This window comes from Pseudonaja textilis, chromosome 3, assembly GCF_049901715.1.
Source record: "Pseudonaja textilis isolate UNSWEBS1 chromosome 3, rPseTex1.2, whole genome shotgun sequence".
Taxonomy (NCBI): domain Eukaryota; kingdom Metazoa; phylum Chordata; class Lepidosauria; order Squamata; family Elapidae; genus Pseudonaja; species Pseudonaja textilis.
In genome coordinates this window covers 33278210-33297374 of record NC_141992.1, presented here as the reverse complement: position 1 = coordinate 33297374, position 19165 = coordinate 33278210, and the positions used below count along the sequence as shown (strand labels likewise).

General features: G+C 39.2%; 1 protein-coding gene across 4 annotated transcripts in view; it reads left to right on the top strand.

Moving 5' to 3' along the window:
* MTCL2 (microtubule crosslinking factor 2) overlaps positions 1 to 19165 on the top strand; it is a 77658-nt gene that overhangs the window by 35117 nt on the left and 23376 nt on the right. For 3 of the 4 annotated variants that reach the window (XM_026697663.2, XM_087929180.1, XM_087929179.1), the window contains exons 4-7: positions 10758 to 10820; positions 15605 to 16834; positions 18002 to 18172; positions 18961 to 19086. In XM_026697663.2, the coding sequence (XP_026553448.1) occupies positions 10758 to 10820; positions 15605 to 16834; positions 18002 to 18172; positions 18961 to 19086 (1590 nt within the window). The remainder of the gene's footprint in view (positions 1 to 10757; positions 10821 to 15604; positions 16835 to 18001; positions 18173 to 18960; positions 19087 to 19165) is intronic. The other variant, XM_026697664.2, reaches the window with a different exon arrangement.

The following is a 19165-nucleotide window of genomic DNA, read 5'->3' as shown; positions in this document are numbered from 1 at the left end:
GACTAGATGCTGAACCACCATCCAGCTGCTGTTTGTTCTGACAAAGCTTCAATATTGTGATATCCTTCAGATTCAAGCCCCAATCCATTCAGGAAATAACTCAGACAAGAATACATTGGGAAAGCACGATGGATTTCTAAATGGCTCTCTATATGAGTAAAAATATCAGATCATTGTTTTCGTAGACGACAGTTTAGTAAACCTCTCTCACAAAATGTGTATGCTAGTAACTACATTTCTAGGAAAGGAATCATCTATTTCTGCAAATTTCTTGGGTATTTAATATAGTTTTTTTCAGTCTTCTGCCATTTCTGTCTGTATTCCTAACATATGTAGAGAAGTTGCTCAAACTGGCAAAAGATGTGTAATTCTGACATCTGCAAAAAAGGCATGAGAATCCAGAATTTTATTCACAATTGACAACTATCAGTGGTTATTCTATTAGATTATTTTCTAGTTTGTGGCTTGGTATGATGGTCTGGCTAACTTATGGCTTCCTTTTAACTTTTCCCTTAATGTGTATTTCAAGAAAGCAACTGGGAAACATAATGCAGGATACTCCCTTTGGTCAGGATGTCAGTTCATCCAGACTCTGTTTCCAGAGCTATACATTGCTTAGCCTAAACCTGTTACTCCTTAGAGCATGGGTGCCAAACTCGATCACGTCACATGACCTATCGTGATGTATTGTGACAGTTTTTGCCTTTGGGCGTGGCCTGCGTGTGATGCATCCGGCCCATGGGCTGCCAGTTTGACACCCCTGCCTAGAGAGAAGAACTGTGATGAATGGGTGGTCCATGGGCTTTAATATTTTCTCTTTGGTTAGTCTTGTGCTCTGCCTTCTTTTTTTTTTTTTAGTTTCTGCAGATGGCAAATGACCATTTGGACTCATTTTAGGATTAACCAGTTGAAATGTTTACTGGGAAAATGAAGGGATGCAAACAGAGAGTCATTGTCAGAGACTGGCATCATTCTAGGAAATTCCCTTCATTCTAATTAACAGAGGGAGCAATCCTTTCTCCCAACTTAATCAGAACAGAAGCACACATACAAAAATAATTGCAATGTGCTAGCATTGCCTGTCTAGGATGAAATGGAAACTTTGAGCCAAGGGTTTGGTTAAGGTCTAAGTAAAATATTAATATAAAAATATTAAATACACTAAACTAAAACAATACAGCTTGCTAGGACATCTGAATTCCTGTATAATGGGGGAAGAGAGCAGATGGATGTCAAACTAATAATAACTGAGCACCATGCTGTGTTTCTGAGCTGTCAGCAAAACATTCTTCTGCTATCATGATGCTGTCCAGATCTATTGACACTGCAGTTAGGCACTATAAAGTCCCAAAGCAACAGAGAAACCAAAATTAATTTAAGCTTGCTGAAGTAATGATGACAGAGTTCTTAAACTGGTATATTTAGAGAATCTCAAGGCTTGAAATACTCTGAGCATGCAAGCATTGCCAGAAAATGAGGTTGTAGAATGGAACTATGTGTAAGATTGGGACAGAAGGCCAAAGGTTTGTATAACTGTAGTCATAGCAGACATTTAGTATCTGCAACATTGGATTACTGCCCTGGTTGGGAGTGGGCCAAGTTTGGTTTTATTTGGGGTATGTATGTATGTGCGAGTGTTCTTGTGTGTTAAGAATTTTTTACCAGCTACCTTTGTGGGAAACCCTCCGCCCCCAAATCTTCTATTATTTTCTGGAGCAGAACTCCTTTGCCACCCATTGCTGTTTTTACTTTTAATTATTTGAGCAAATAAATATCCTGCAAATTTTGTATGCTTTTCTGGAGATATTACACAACTGGTCCTTACTATGATGAGGATTATCGGTTTATTTAATATTACCAATGCTGGATAATATCATTTGCCAAGAAGGAGTAATTGAAAACAACACTTAAAGGTTTTTTCAGGCAAAAAACATCAAGAGGAGGAGGAGGTGATGGAAAAGGCCAACAATTAGATGTACAAATCAGTAGGTGTTTCCTTGGCTCTGACTGATACTTGTGATGGCTCTAATTCCAGTCTTCTGGGTAGGCTTTCTAGAAAGGTAGTGCATATATTTGTTGAGTTACAATTATATTTCAGCGTCATCCATTCTTTGTTTCTGAGAAGTTCTGAGCACTTTAGTATTGTCTCTTGCAAATGAATAATTTATTTATTTTTCCATTCACTCTCGTTTCCATTATTCCTTAACTAATTATTTCTTATGTTTTCTGCAGTTAGTTTGGTTAGCCATCCTTCCATTCTTCTCTTCTGTCATTCTCCCCTTTTCTTTATAAAATACAGTATAACAATGTGATATATGTTTTAAAAACATTTTACTAATTTTTACTTTATCTTCCTCCTTAATGTATTTTTCCTACAAATAATTAATGAATTGCTTACTGCAGAAAATAATAATACAAATGTAGCTGTATGTCAATTTCCTGTGTTTGAACTTCTAAATGATATCCCTCCATTTCATTTTGACCAAACTTGGAGATAGTACATAGCACAGTTGGGCTTCAGCAAAGTCTAGATGGTGCTACCCTTAGAGGGGCTCACAGTGGTCTGAATCTCTGCAGCCAAAAAGGGCTTGTTAATGGCTTCACTTCAGCCTTGGAAGGAAGCCTTGTGGTCACGTGAGAACACTTTGAGCTGTCATTAAATCATGGGTGTCAAACTCGCGGCATCTTGTTGCCGTTACGTGATGTTTCGTGATGTTTTCCCCTTTTGTGAGCTGTGGTGGGCATGGCCTGTGTGTGACGCATCTGGTCCATGGGCCACCAGTTTGACACCCCTGCATTAAATGAATGGTTATAACTAGAGGACTACCTGTACTTTGTCCTGTTGTGGGCACCATAGTTCATAAAGGTCATAACGATTAAGGAAGTTCAGAACAGGGCTCCCCAGATGGTAAAAAATCTAGAAACCAAGCCTTATTTGGAACAAATAATGGATGTCAGTATGATTAGTCTACAGCAGAGATGGTATTCAGCAGGTTCAGACCAGTTCTGGAGAATCGGTAGCAGGAAATTTGAGTAGTCCGGAGAATACCATCTCTACCTGGAGATTTTACAGTATCCTTCCCCTGCCGTGCCCACCAAGCCACGCCCACAGAACCGGTAGTAAAAAAATTTGAATCCCACCGCTGGTCTACAGAAAAAACAACTGAGATAATAACAATTTCTAATATCTGAAGAACTGTCACATAGAAGAGAGAATGGACTTACTCTCTGCTGCTCCAAAGGACACAACCAGAACCGATAGATTAAAACTACAAGAAAGAAGTTTCAGACAAGACGTCACAGAGAATTTCGTGAGTGTATGAGCTGTCAGCCAGGAGAACAGGTTGTCACATGAAAGAGTGAATTCTTTGTTACTAGAGGTCTTCAGACTGAGGCTTAACAGTTATCTGTCAGAGATATTCTGTTGGATCCAGCACCAAACAGAGGTTGATGATATTTAGTGTATATGTGTATTCTATTATTCATTGTGTTAATATTATAGTATCACCAGGAAGATCAAGGATGTGGAGAGTAATAGCAAAGCTCAATTATGCAAATACTGACAGTAGTACAGTGATTACTACAATCAGAAGACTGTGTAACCTGAAATCTGGGGCACTGATTTCAGTATTATACATGCATCATTAATGGATTACTTTTCCTGTTGAAATAAAAACAATTGTAGGCTCTTAAGGTATTTATATTTTTTCTAGTACTAAATAATGGGGTGGGAACTAGAGACCCATTTTACCTGATTGCTGCTCCAGATTCAGAGGGAATGAGACCAGAATAGTCTATGGAGATTCTTAGTCATCCAATTCCATGACAAACATGACCTGGATGACTGAGAATCTATAGATTTTTAGCTATTTACTTTGGGATGAACACCCTTTGAATGGTGTGGGAATATGAACAGATTTCCAGAAAAAAAATACAGACTATGGGAACCATTTGCACTACTCAGGTAACCCTGAGGACACAGATAAACCTCCAAGTGCCTCAATGACTCTTTAAAAAGATGCAAATGACCAGCTGCCTGCAAGGAGTATAAATCCTTCCATTCGCCACAATCCAGTCAGAGCTGAAGAAGCTTCTTGGATGAGAAGCAAAATGTCTTAAAAACAACAACAAAGTTCAGTTGCCTCCTGAAAAAGCACCTTTGGGAGACCAGAAAAGGCTGCACTCTCGGCCTGCACAAAGTGGATTGTCCTCTTTCAGGACAATAAAATCCATTCTTCTCTCTTGTTCAGCTACACCAGTTTTTCTCTCTATAGTTGCATATCTCCTTGCATGGCTGTATTAGGAGAACGTTAGTAGTGTTAGAGAAAGCAGAGCAAATGACTGTGGCCAGCTTAGAAGCCTTAGGTCTCTTCATCCATGTTGGATAGGACTGGCAATGTTTCTTATTTGCTTCTCTTTCTAGGCAGCCTGTCCTGCTTATCCATACAACAAGCAGTATGGGTGGACATTTGATTGGCTTCTGTGCAGCCTGAGGGCATGAGCTGAATAGTAAAGGGAGAGTGGAGAGAGACTGCCAGGGAGAGATTAGGGGTCATAGGAAGGGGTTGGCTGTTGTATGACCAGATTGGAGTCACATGGTGTGTGCTTTCATAATGTGGGCTGCAATGTAGCATACAGATGTGTATTTAGGCTTTTAAAATATTAGTATATTTTTATGTTGCCATTTCTTTCCCTCTCTTCCACCTATCCTACCTCTAGAATGTATTTTTAAAGATTAGATTTGTATTCTTTTGGAAGAAAAATGGACGATGTGCTTAAAGCTGTAATGTACATGATTTTGCCTATGAAATCAATAATTCATTTAGCAATGAAGTGATGCCATTTGTGTATCTCGAATTGTTTACAGTACATGTATTTATTGTTTAAAGCAGGATTGGCAAGGTTTTTCTGTGATTCATGGGTCTTACACTCTCCTAAATGTATATATTTTTATAAAGCGAGGAGCTGCATTTTTGGTACTGGCTCCACCAGTTACCACACTTAGTGCTTCTTTGGGTTGACCATGTCATTACCTCTAGACCTACTCAAAGCTTTATACTCTTTCCATAATTAGAACAATACTTTCCAATCTAGTGGGGGAGGGATTTATCACCTAGCATACAAACTTGTCTACACATTACAATTGCATCCGAACAATTTTCTGGGCAACGAGAGAGAAGTGATGCGCCATTGCCTAGGTAGGTTGGTTCCTGCATAATTTGCAGTGCTTCACCTGCTCTCATCACCCATTATTCTTAGTTTTACCCCTTCTGTTTTGACCTAAACAGTAAGGGTATAATACAGAAGCTCCTGCTAAGTTGCTTGCCAAGTCTTTGGAGTTATGAGTTTTCCTCTACATCAAGGTAGTAATCCCTCAGGAGGGTATGTACATACAAAACACACACACTCACACAAAATGTTATTTGAAGGTTGTGAGGGAGGCAGTTGGGGAAGGGCTAAGGGATTAAATGTGTTGATTATTCTCCAGATGGAGTAAGCGTCTCTTATAATTGGTCAAATGGTAAAAAGGTCAATTAATTTTCATACCAATGGCCTTTTGCACCTGCGGCTTCATTTGTTTTGCAGCAAAATATTTGGAAGGACTTGTTTAGGCTTAATGCAGAAGAGATCTTGTATAAATGTCTGGTAGTAACAATTTGACGGTAGTCAAAATCACACTTGTTAGCGTTTCCTATCAGATAAGAATAAATTGCAGCATAAATATTTTGAAAAGATCTAGACCAGGAGTCCCCAACGTTGGCAACTTTAAGCTTGGTGGACTTCAACTCCCAGAATTCCCCAGCCAGCAGCTGGGGCAGCTGGCAGGGGAATTCTGGGAGCTGACGTCCACCAGGCTTAAAGTTGCCAAGGTTGGAGACCCCTGATCTAGACAGACAAAGCAATACGGATAGTCCTCAACTTACAATCATTCCCTTAGTAACCGTTCAAAGTTACAGTAGCCCCGAAAAAAGTATCATACAACCATTCCTCACACTTACAACTGTCACACCATTCCCACAATCATGTGATCAATATTTGGGTGCTTGGTCACTGGCCAATAGTTAATGATGGCTGCAAGGTCATGTGATTGCCTTTTGAGACACTCCCAGCAGGCTTCTGACAAGCAGAGACAATGGGGGAACCATATTCACTTAAGAACTGCATCATTCACTCAACAACCACAGCGATTCACTTAATAACCATGGCAAAATGGTTGTAAAATGAAGCACGATTCATTTAACAACTACCTTGCTTAGCAATGAAAAATTTGGTTCTCGGTTGCAGTTGTAAGTTGAGGACTACCTATAGTATAAAAAATCCAAATCAAATCTGTCGGAACTGGATGGATTTTGACCATATGGTGTAATCCTGGACACATAAATAGAGATTTCCCTTTCATCAGCCAGTAAACATAGGGAAGAGGTAGGATTTAATATCCATTTTTGTTTTGCACAGCCTTAGCTTACTCTTATCAAATTACAAATGTTATTAATATTAATTTCTTAAATTACTGCCGCCAGAACTTATTAAATTCTGGGATGAAAATTAATAGGGGATCTATGTAGTTCTGATCTGTATATCACGGTAAGTTTATTTTGCAGTGTGTTTGCCATTCATCAGATTAATTTTAATTTGCATAATTCTACATCAAATAAATAAAGCTTCTGGCAGTCCTATAGAGAAACAAATGTGAACTTTCAAGGGCATAAACAATAACTCCTCCAGAAATTCTTTTTTTTTCCTTTTTAATCTTTCACTTTCTAATAATCACCACACACGCAATAAACCGCAAGCACAAGAAAACTGGAATTGTTTTGGAACCTTTGTCCAACAATCATAATCACATCAAGACTGTGGTAAGTGCTAGTATGAGCTAAATTATTGTGAGGGCTAGAAATGCTAAACTACCCAAAGGATGTCTTCACTGGGTTGGAAAGGACTTGGGCAGCATCCTCCTGCTGCTAGCTTGGGTGTTCCAAGCCATTCTTAAGGATGTGTGGACTTTTGAACAACAAGTCTGTCCTTAATAGGAGTGGCTTGGATCTCTATGCCTTGGCACAGGCATCAGCTCACATTTTACAGCTGCATTCTTGGCTGCAAAGCTTTAACACCATCTTATTAATATCTTTGGCACAGTACATATAGGCAGAACAGAGTCCAAGGGACATCATTCTGACGTGCTAAGAGTTTTTACACACACACACACACACACACACACACACACACACACTCACACACACACACACACATCAATATATAAAGTTTACTAATCTCTTTCTGGATGTGTTGGAACATAGAAGAGGCAAACCAGCTTTCCCTGCTTCCTTATAGAAGGTCTTTTATAATATTGGCTATGTTTCAAATCACAGGGGGGCAGGGCATAGGAAGAATAAAAACAGATACATTAAAAAGAAGAAATGACTAGTCAGCACCCACAAGCTTTTGAACTCCAAAAGATGTCTCAATAATAATCTTCTTACATAGTGACTGAATAAATAGAGAGTATAGGTAGACCTCAAGTTACAACTAATTGTTCAGTGACTATTCAAAGTTATAAAGGACCTGCATTTTTATGTCCATTTTTCAAACTTATCACACTTGCAACGTCCCCTTGGTCACATGATCAAAATTCAGACACTTGGCGACTGGCTCATATTTATGACAGTTGCAGTGATCACCTTTTATGACCTTCTGATAAGCAATGTCACTGATGAAGCCAGATTCACTTAACAACCAGGTTACTGACTTAACAACTGCAGTGATTTACTTAACAAGTGGCAAGATAAATTGTAAAATGGGGCAAAACGGACTTAACTGTTTTACTTAGCAAAGGAAATTTTGGGCTCAACTGTGAATTTCTTATTTTAGGAGGAATGAAGAAATTTAGTGACAGCGGTATATTTATTTTGGTCTACTTAATCCCTAATTGAGTTGGGCTTTAAACCGGGCCAACTTATGCCAAGACAAATATAATCTCCCTGGACTGAATTTTTCATCAGTTCAGTGGGACATTCGTTGGTAGCAAGATAATACATGAAGCTGTTGAGAAGGAAGTTGTGTACCAAGAAAAGGAGATTTGTAAATTAATTTTAAATTATATATTCTTATTGACTTGTTGACATCTTGGTGATGAATCGTATAAATTTAACAGGATTATATATTTACTTGGTTATCATTTTGCTCTGGAGGTGACATTCTTAAGTGTCATGGATTATAGTCATTAATATACTCCTTAGCTATCTTTTATCTTGTTAGTAGCCATTATATGAACATATGATCATAATGCATAATGATCTCATTAGGTGAAAACCGCTATATTAAACATTTCATTCAAGTTAGTGGTAACTGGCAATTATAGCTGTATGTTGTGCTGGCAATTTATTTTTTAAAAGGAAGTTTATATTGGTTTTTTAGTTAGTATTACTTTATAAGTTAATGAAATATAACTGGATATTGGACTTGGGGAGATTCAAGTTCAAGAGCTATTTGACCATGGAGTTCATTGATGACTTTGGGCTAGTGACTGTGTGTGTTTGCGTGTGTGTCTGTTTGCAAAAAGTTCTTTGTTGCTTGCTTGATTTTGGATAATACTAGCTTTCATAACTGTGTATTATCACAAAAAAGTCTTAACTTTTTTGCATATATGAAAAGAGAAAAAAATAGAAGCTGCCTTATCCAATTGTCAGTCAGGGCAGGTTCTTTTTAAATATATTTCTGTGTGAAAGAAACGTTTTTAATAAGGAGCTGAAAGAGAAGGGGCACTCTTAGGTTTATGTAACATTCAGAAGCTTGTTTGTCTTAACATCTTGAATTAAAACTGAAAACATTACTTCAATGCACAAGTGGTTTGGAAAATAGAAATGTGATAATTTGCTTGGAATCTCTGTATTGAGCTAAGCAGAGATGTATGTCTTCAGTAAGTTTGCAGCCAAAACTATTAAAATAAAGGTATATTTTAGGCATTGTTCAGGGTTTTTTTTTGCATATAACCTGAATGCACATCCCTCAATGAAGAAGCTACAAAAATTCCAATTCTTTATAACAAAATGCTAGCCTCTAGTATACTAATGATTTCATACTATTCCCACAAAGCTTATGTTTACTATGGCATTAATATATGTGTAGGTTGCCTTTCCGTTGCTCCATTAAATGCCAGTTATTTTCCTTAACTACAAAGATTTGTAAATTCTTATAGTAGGTGGTTGCTATTTTTCTCCTTTGTCAAGGAAGTGAAAAACATTGCTATATTTTGCTACTTTGCAGGAACTGAGCCAATCTAGAACAGAGAGATTTCCTTGAGAATTTTAATTACTACTGGTGAATTTCTTCTCCCTGAGTTAATATGCAGTGCTTGTGACCATAACTCTGTCTTTCCTGCATTATGTCACTCACGCAAAGGTTGTTTCCTACTTTGTATGCTGAACTACATTTCCTAAAATAAGTTTTGTATTAAATCCTATCTGATATCATTGATAATAGTGAGAGGTATAAAACCGGTATGACTTAAGGGTTTGGACAAACAGTAAGGAGACTCAGGTTTATTTTATTTTATTTATTTATTTATTTGTCAATTGTTTACAAGGTAATAAGTATAAGTGTATACATAGTTATGAATACATGAAATGGGTACATATAAGAAAAATAAAAGAAACAATAGGACAGGGACGGTAGGCACGTTGGTGCGCTTATGCACGCCCCCTACAGACCTCTTAGGAAAGGGGTGAGGTCAATAGTAGACAGTCTAAGGTTAAAGTTTTTGGGGTTTGGCGAAGAAAGGTTCTAGTCCATCCTCAACTATATAAATTACCTGGATAGGTTTGGGCCAGTTATTCTGTCTCAGCCAACCTACCTCATGAAAATGTAGTTGTTGGGATAATATGTAGGAATAATTAGGAGCCCTGGTGGCGACGACAGTGGTTAAACGCAGTATTGCAGACAAACTCTGCCCACAGCCAAGAGTTTGATCTTGACCGGGCTCAAGATTGACTTAACCTTTCGTTCTTCTAAGATCAGTAAAACGAGGGTGCAGATTGTTGGGGTCAATATGCAAATAATGCTGACATTGTAAACTGCCCCGTGAGTGCTGTAAAGCACAATGGGGCAATATATAAGTCTATATGCTATTGCGACGATCCTGATGTAAGCTGCCTTGTGCTCTTGAGGAAAGGTGTGGTACAAGCCTGGCTGATAAACAGGCAAACCAATGTTTCTCTACCTTGGCAACTTTAAGATATGTGAACTTCAACTCCCAGAAGTCTCCAACCAGCAAGATACAAAGAAAAAAAATCAGTTTCACCTCTGCCTTTTTTACTTCAGTTCCTTCCAAATCTGAATTTAGTCAGTCTCATTGGTATCAGAGATGGTATTCAGCAGGTTCTGACCAGTTCTGGATAACCAGTAGTGGAAATTTTGAGTAGTTTGGAGAACTGACAAATACCACCTCTGACTGGAGATTTTGCAGTATCCTTCTCCTGCCACACTCAGCAAGCCACACCCACAGACCCAGTAGCAAAAAAATTTGAAGCCCCACCACTGATCGGTATGTATTGTTAATGCATTGATTCTCAGGGATTTTTTTTTTTTTTTTGAAAACTTGGAGGAAATTAAACTCAACTCTGTGAAGCTCATTGGAAGGTGTGGACTTTAGTGATCAGAGCTAATATACATTGTCACAGGATAAAACTGATTAGATGATTGGTGGGTGTTAGCAGTGTACAGCTGCCATTTTTATTTAAAAAATCTCTCTTCTATTTCAGAATTCTTTAAAGAAAAGAGGATCACGTTCTCTAGGAAAGACAGACAAGAAATCATCTGTCCAGGTACAACAATTCCAATAACTGATATGCTACTGCAATAGAATTTCCAGTGAATACTTAAAATACTCAAAAGCTATATTCTTTATCTTTGCAAAAAACCAAAATTGCTTTTTTGGGAGTGGGGGTTGTATTTTAGGATGGTGTTCTGATGTACTTTTTTCATCTTCATCTTGCAGTTCAATGACAGAGTAATATACTTTGCATGCAGAAAGCCCCCATTTTTAATCACTGGCATTTGAAGTAAATCTGACCTCTGATAAGCAGAGTCAAGGAATTTTGTTGACTTAATGCACAGATATTTGGAATAGAAATTTCATTAAATGCCAACTTAGCTGTTGTTGCCGAACCAAAAACTGTATGTTGTAGAGCAGGGGTGTCAAACTCAAGGCCTGCGGGCTAGATCTGGCCTGCGGGGTGCTTAAATCTGGCCCGCAGTGGCTCAGACAGCCAAAACGGGTGTGTGTGGGGGCCCCCTACATCCCATTTTGGCCATCAGTGTGCTGCAGGAGGCCATCAAGGCCAAAAATGCTTCCCTGTGCCCCATTTTGGCTGGCAGGGTGCTGCAGGAGGCATCCGTCCCATCTCCCCCCCCCACCGGGCTGGCTTGCGGAGAACTACAATGCTGATCTGGCCCTCAAAGAAATCCAGTTTGACACCCCTGTTGTAGAGCCCTTGTATAATATAGGCACAGATGCACACTTACTAATGCCCTAACATGGCATGCACTGTTTATCAACTGCAAAATGCTCTGTAAATGATTTTTACTTGCTAACAAGGGAAAAGACTATCACCTATATGTTGTTGATATATAGCTGATACTAGGTTGCAAAGGAACAAAGCTTATGTTGAAACTATGGAGCAATAATGCTTTTAGCTTTTGTTTCATTGCTATTTAAAAGCAACCCAACCACATCTTTTAATAGAATGTAGGTTTGATGCTCTTAGTGTTAATGCTTACATGCTCTGCATGGCATTGACTGACCCAGAATAGCTCTGTAATATCAGGAATATATTGTTCAAATCCTCCATGAACAATTGTATCACCAGAAAGATGCAGTGATACAAAGGAAGTAGGATTCCAGTTCATTGCATTGGAAGGGCCAGGGGAGACATGATAGCGGTCTTCCAATATTTGAGGGGCTGTCACAGGGAGGAAGGGGTCAAACTATTTTCTAAAGCACCTGTAGGCCAGACAAGGAATAATGGATGGAAACTGAACAGGGAGAGATTTAGCCTGGAAACAAGGAGAAACTTTCTGACAGTGAGAACAATCAACCAATGGAACAGCTTGCCCTCGGAAATTGTGAGAACGCTATCAGTTGAGACTTTCAAGAAGAGATTGGACTGCCATTTGTCAGAAATGGTGTAGGGTCTCCCGCTTGGGCGGGGGGTTGCACTAGATGACCTACAAAGTCCCTTCCAACTCTGATTATCTGTATCTGTATCTATCTGTATCATTGAGCTGGACTAATTTTTAAATTGTGTTTATACTCTCTCCCTAAAGCCAAAATGGATGTTCTATTCTGGTTGCAATCCTTTGTTTGATCAATAGCTGGAAAAACAAAGATGTTTATGTTGAAACTGAGATATCTTCATGATTTAGGGCAGTTATGTAATGTGTTGACCAGAGAATCAGAAAAAAACAGATGTGTCTTTTGAAGGCTGGAATAGACTGGAATAGCAGTGGCATTAGAATAACCTATATTGCACTTCAGTTATCAAGATTATGCTAACGAGACTGGAATCATTCTGTTTTGCATTTCCAGTGTTCTCGGTCATTGTTGGTCTCTTGAATGTTAAATGAAATTAAAATGACTCTTTTAAGAAAATACAAGACTTGTTGGTGAGAGTCCTTGATTCTCATCTGCATGGTGGTTTAGAAGGTATCCTCCATGGATAATAGAGCTAAATTTGAGCAGTCCTCTCTTATGGGCAGAAGGATAGATTATGATATTTGAATATAGAATGGAAATCTGGATAATCTGCAGAACTGAACTCAGTTAAAATGTTCTGTGCAATTTCTTTAACTTCTAAAGTGGTGTTTACTCTATTTTTAAAGTCAAAATCAGTGATCAAGGGACTGAACATTTGAATATCTATAGAATGATTATGTAGATATATGAATATATAAACAGGGAGATTATAACCTATTGAAACAAATATAAAGTTATGCTTTATAGAAGTACTGTCCTTAACTGATTTATTGTACTTTTTTTGCCCCACCTCCCTGGATTCTACGGCATAGTTTTACTATTGTTTGGGATTTTTTAAAAACGCAAGTTACCATGGTTTATACATTTATCTAGTATAATATAAACTTGGAATAAGTAAGCAATGCTGTCAAAAGTAATATATTCACCAAACACATTTTACTTCAAGCTCAAGTAAGGTTGAAGCCTGATTCTGCATACTGCTAGGTCTTTGATTTTTTAATAACCTTGGTAAGAGTTTCCAAATGTTCTGTTACAGCATATTTCAAATTGAGATCCATATTCAGAAGAATATGTGTTACTTTTATAGGGAAACTGAGTATGCTTATTGAGTACAGCTGATGTCAGCTAGTGATTTATTCCCCAAGCTAAATCCGTTGTCATCTAAATTTACTGTACGTAGATTGAAGTGCCAGTTGCATGATTTTCAGCATGATTTGGTGCGCACAGCCATCCCTGGTTGATCTGTAAAGTCAAATAGGGTAACTCTGTAAAGTTATGGTGTGGCAGCTAGAAAAAGTAGGGAAAAAAATGTCCTGGAAGAAGGTAGTATTCAGCCATTTCCATGCTGCTACCAAACAAACTACATGAATGTGGCCACAAATTATTGTGGCAGATTATCTGGAGCCTTTTCAGTTAGGATTCTGGGATATCGGACAGAAATAGCATTGATTTCCTTTAGATGAATTCTGGAATGGGTGGGATGGGGTAGTGCATCCAACCTCACCCTACTTGACCTCTCGGTGGCTTTTGATGCCACTGACCATGGCACCCTTCTGGATTGGCTCAGAGGGTTGGCGGGTAGGTGGCATGGTATTGTACTGGTTTATTTCTTTCCTTTAGGCTCAATTCTAGACAGTAATAATTGAGAAAGAGAGGAGAGGATTCACATGTAGCCAATATGTGCTGCCACAGTGATCAGTGCTTTCTCTTATTTTCAACATCTTCATGAGGTCACCACATGGGGTAAAGGTATCATTAGTATGCTGATGATGCCCAATTATATATTTCTAACCCTGGTGAATTAAATAATGCTATGAACATATTGTCTTAGTGCCTGGAGGCTGTAAATGTCTGGATGGGGAAAAACAGCTTTAGCTGAACTCTGGCAAGGTTGACTAGCTTTGTGTGTGGAGACTTGCTGATTCCAGGACTATGGAAAATCAGCAAGTCTTTGGTACTGGGTGGGATTGCACAGTCTCAGGCAAACCCAGTGCACAATCTTGGGGTCCTCCAAGGCTGATGTCTCTTTCTTGCTCTATGAGCAGAGAGGGCAGCTGTGGCTAGGAGGACCTTTGCATAGCTTTGTCTTGTGTGCCAGTTGTGCCTGTTCCTGGATTAATAGGCCCTGCTTATAGTCACTTGTGCTCTAGTCACCTCTAGACTGATTACTGCAATGTGCTCTGCATGTATTTGAAAGTTTCATACGATTCAGCCCCCAAAGTTTGCACCATTTAAATTTGACATATTCATATAGTTTTCTTAGCAAAGAGTATGTTAACATCTATTTTATTTTTTTAACAACCCCAAGCCCCAAAATTGACGGGAAACAGAAATTCCAGACCCGATGTTACATCATTACAGTATCAACTATGTTCCCCAGAGGTCAGACATTAAAAATATCAAAATGAATTTTCCCGGGGGGGGGGGAGCTAATTCCCCTGATTAACTCCATTACATTAGTCTGATTCCTAAAGGTAGCTCAGTGTTTCATTTCAGCATTAAAGACTCCATTGGAATTTGGAGCTAATAAATTCAAATAAATGAACAGCAACAAACTGAGAAGAGTAGCTTTGTGTCTTTTTGCTGAGGTCTCTTGATATTTGAATTCGTTAAAGAGATATTCAGCATTTGAACAACCGGGACCCAGAAGCAAAGATCTGATCTGACATGGAGGCATTTATTGAACACAGTTTGTAGGATATGCTCATAATTCCAAAGAAACATAACTATTGGCTTGTCTCAAAGGATAAAAGGAAGAGTTTTTTTTTTTAATCTTTAGTGAATTTCTATTCCCCCTCCCACAATTTATGCTGTGTTTGAATCTGGTGCAATAGACTTTTTGTAGCGATAATGCAACAGTGCAGTACATTTTAAGAATTGAAGAATAGATGCTTTTTTTTGAATTCTGGCTGATGCAACATTAAGCTGTCAGTTGTAACTGAATGCTCGTAGTGTACTGGACATCTGGAAAGAAGGTTTCAATGCTTATTGGAGACATTCTTTTCTTCTGAGGGTTTTCTTAGAGCTTTCATTCCATGAGTTATGTAGGCAGGAAATGAACTAATTTTATAACGGTCTAACGGTCACTTTTAATGAGATAATATTCCTCAAGGGAAAATGAAAATGTTATCCAAGAGGAACTGATCTGTTTAAGTTTTATGAAAACTTCCAGTTCTCAAGCAGCAACCCCAACTTTGGCCTCTCAGTATAATATCAATATAATAAATTATTGATAGTAATGTCAGTTTTAATCTTACTGCCATGAAAGAGCAATAGTTTTTCTAATATACAGTGATTTGTTAAAAGGACCAATTTCTTTTAGTAATGCTTGCACTATTTCTTTTTTGATTGTAGGAAGACAGTGCAGATCTCAAATGTCAGTTGCATTTTGCTAAGGAGGAATCTGCTCTAATGTGTAAAAAGCTAACCAAGTTAGCCAAAGAGAATGACAGTATGAAGGATGAGCTGACAAAATACCAGTCCTTGTATGGGGACCTGGAAAGCTCTCTCTCCATAGAAGAGTTGGCTGACTCGCCTCACTCTAGAGAAGCCGAACTAAAGGTCCACTTGAAACTCGTTGAAGAAGAAGCCAATATTCTGAGCCGTAGAATAGTGGAGCTTGAGGTTGAAAATCGAGGACTGAGGGCAGAGATGGATGACATGAAGGGGCAGGGAGATAAAGACCTTTTGGGACAAGATATCCAGTTGGCTTTCTCTATGACAAACAATGGAGACTCTGGGGAAAGTGTGGCAGAACTCAGACGGCACCTGCAGTTTGTGGAAGAAGAGGCAGACCTGTTGAGACGTTCATTGATGGAGCTGGAGGAACAGAATAAGCTCCTCATGAATGAGCTCAATAAATACAAGTCAGATCATGATCTGGATATCACTTTATCTGAGGACAGCTGTTCAGTGATCAGTGAGACTTCTCAAGAAGAACTGGCCACTGCCAAGGTCCAAATCAGTGAGCTTAGTGGCAAAGTTAAGAAGCTACAGTATGAGAACCGTGTGCTACTCTCCAACTTGCAACGTTGTGACCTTGCCTCTTGCCATACCACTCGACCCATGCTGGAGACAGATGCTGAGGCTGGTGATTCTGCCTTGTGCATCCCAACCTCGCTTTGGAAAGAAATTCCTAATGGGGGAGAAAATGATGCAAAGGAGAAAGTACCTAGCAATGGCTTCAGCAAAACTCATGAAAGCAGCCCCAACCAGCTTTTCAAATGTAAAGACTTCGACACCCTCCTTGACATCCGAGATCAGGCTGCTCTTGTCAGCAAAGCTATTGACGTCCTGATTTCGGATGCCAATGGCTTTACCTCTAGCCTCAAACTTTGCATGGACAATGACTGTGCACAGTTAGTTCTGAGTGAGGCAATGGACAATGAGAATACTACAGATTCTAAGCTGATCAATGCCATTTTGATGCGTCTTGGAGTCCTGCAACAGGAGCTAAACACCTTTATGAAAAAAGTGGACCACATTGGTGGTTGCTTGAAAGATCAGCAGGATTCCCTACCAGGTTCCAGCTCCCAGGACTCCACCAAAGAAGCTCTACGAAAAAGTCATGGTGCTGAATTCCAGGTGAGAGTTTCTCTGAGTTGTTGACAGTGACTCCCTTGCAGTTATGATTGCTTTATTTGCTGTACAGTACTGTTTTTCTTGCCTTAACCAACCAGAACCTGACCCTGTTAATGTAACTTCCTTTTTCTACTTTCTCAGAGTGAAATGACAAACTAACAACTAGTTCACTGCATGGAACTGAGGCCACTAACAAGATAGGACTCTGGTTTAGCAGAGTGTGCATGGGACAGGAGATTACCTCGACAAATGCATAATATATTGTAACCCCAACCCAAATCTAGTTCATATATAGGGCAGAAAAATGAAATCATAACCCTGCCAGAAGAGGATTACACTACAAGATAATCAAGATTATGTGCCATGACCTTTCCAAATCATTTCCCCATATTGATAGATTTGCCCTGGAATAGTACCCATTTAAAGTATTTCTCCAAAGTCAATTCACTAAGAGGAAACTTTAGCTTTCAAGGTTTTTGTCTGACACAGTAATTTTGGAGAGATTTACTGAGATAACTTTGTCATATGTTAAATATAATTTGAGTATTTGTCAGATGCATGCATTTTCCCCATTTAGAATGGAGGGATGGAAGTATGCTTGAAACTTCATCTCTGCAGGCAAACTGTGTGTTTGTCTTGGCTAAGATAATTACCTACTTAGGAATATTCCTTGCACACCAGACCTTGGTATATTCTTACACTCCGGACCCTGGCATAGCGAGAGAAAATGTAGTGACCCAAGCTGGTTATGAAATGCCTCGGCTCTTGTGGGAAATGATTTGGGAGAATGGCTGGATTGCAACCTCCTGAAGCACACTCCAAATTTTCAGAGTTCTATTTTTGTGCATGCACTGGCCCCCTCCGTTATTCCAGCTAGCCACACCCTCACCCCTAGCACTGCATGGCACCATAACTGGTGTTTGCACATTTTTTCCCTCTCTCTCTTTTTCCCCTCCCCAAACAATCCAGCCCACGTGTCTGCTCATTTTGTGTCTCCTTTTATTTTCCACTTTATCTTCTGCCACAGTAGTGAAGCTCCTCTTCCTCTTCATCCTTTTTGTTGTCTTGTAGCTCTCTTTATTGTTCCTGAGACCCATTTGTTTTGTTTTTGTTCTTTCTTTTCTTTTCTATTCTTTTGGTTTGTTCTCATTAACTTGCCCATGCATGCAGCAGTCTGACTTTAGGGAGGCCCCAGACTGGGATGTCGGGGAGAGCAGGCCCTCCGATCTGTATCGCAGCAGCAGCAGCAACACTGCCACCATCAATTCAGAAGCCAACATGGGACTTGACCGGAGCTACAAGACATACCAACGAGAAGAGAAGGATTCTTATGCATCTGAGGTGTGTGCTTGATGTTCCTAAAGGAAGAGAGGATGGCTGGCTGGGGACTCTGGGAAAAGTTACTTGGCTGGGAAAATATCAGTTAATTATATATAAGGAGCGGGGTGGAACTGAAGGCAGTGTTCTCATTCATCCACCTTTGCATTTTCAGTTCTGTTAAATCTTTGGGAAGAGCCAAATTGGAACACATAGATACTAACATGTCAGAGATCTCAGTAATCAGCAGTATGTTAAGTTGAATAACAATAAAATGATTCAAGCTGGTGTCCCTCCTATTTGATGGGTTGCGTCACTTTGTTGGCTACAGATCATGGTGTTTTAGCCAGCATAACACGCTGGGAGAGCACCATATTGAGGAAAAATGAAGTATAAAATAGAAAGGTTTTGAAGGAAGATTTGCTGGCTTCTTGTGCAAAATTGCAATTTGAAACTTTTCAGTTACAGGATTACAATATGCAATAATCTGAGCCCATGGGGCCATTGCTTACAATTTTTTCCAGGATTCTTCCTTTTATGTTACTTTCTAGAGTTCTCATACGTAGCAATTGTTAAATTAAAGCATGTGCACAAAGACACCTCACTGCAAAGAACAAGTCTTTGTGCACAAAGATACACAAAATGACAAATGTTGCTTCCACTATATACAGGGTTTTTTTTTTGGCATCTTCTCCCAAATAGCATAGAGTTATTGGGGTTAAATTGAATATATAGATAATAACAACATGGTCCAGTTTGGGGGTTTGTCATGATAACTCCTCTGACTATTGGCTGTTATGTCATTCTTGCAGGTCAAGGAACTGCAACTAGTTCTTTCTGAAGCTAATGAGAGTTTGAGGGGCCTACAGGAACAACTTTCCCAAGAAAGGCAGCTGAGGAAAGAGGAAGCAGATAACTTCACACAGAAAGTCTGCCAGGTTAGTAGGATTTGTTTGGAGTCATCTTCTGGGATGCAAGAAGAGCTTGCAGCAAACATATAAGAGAGCACAGGTGCAA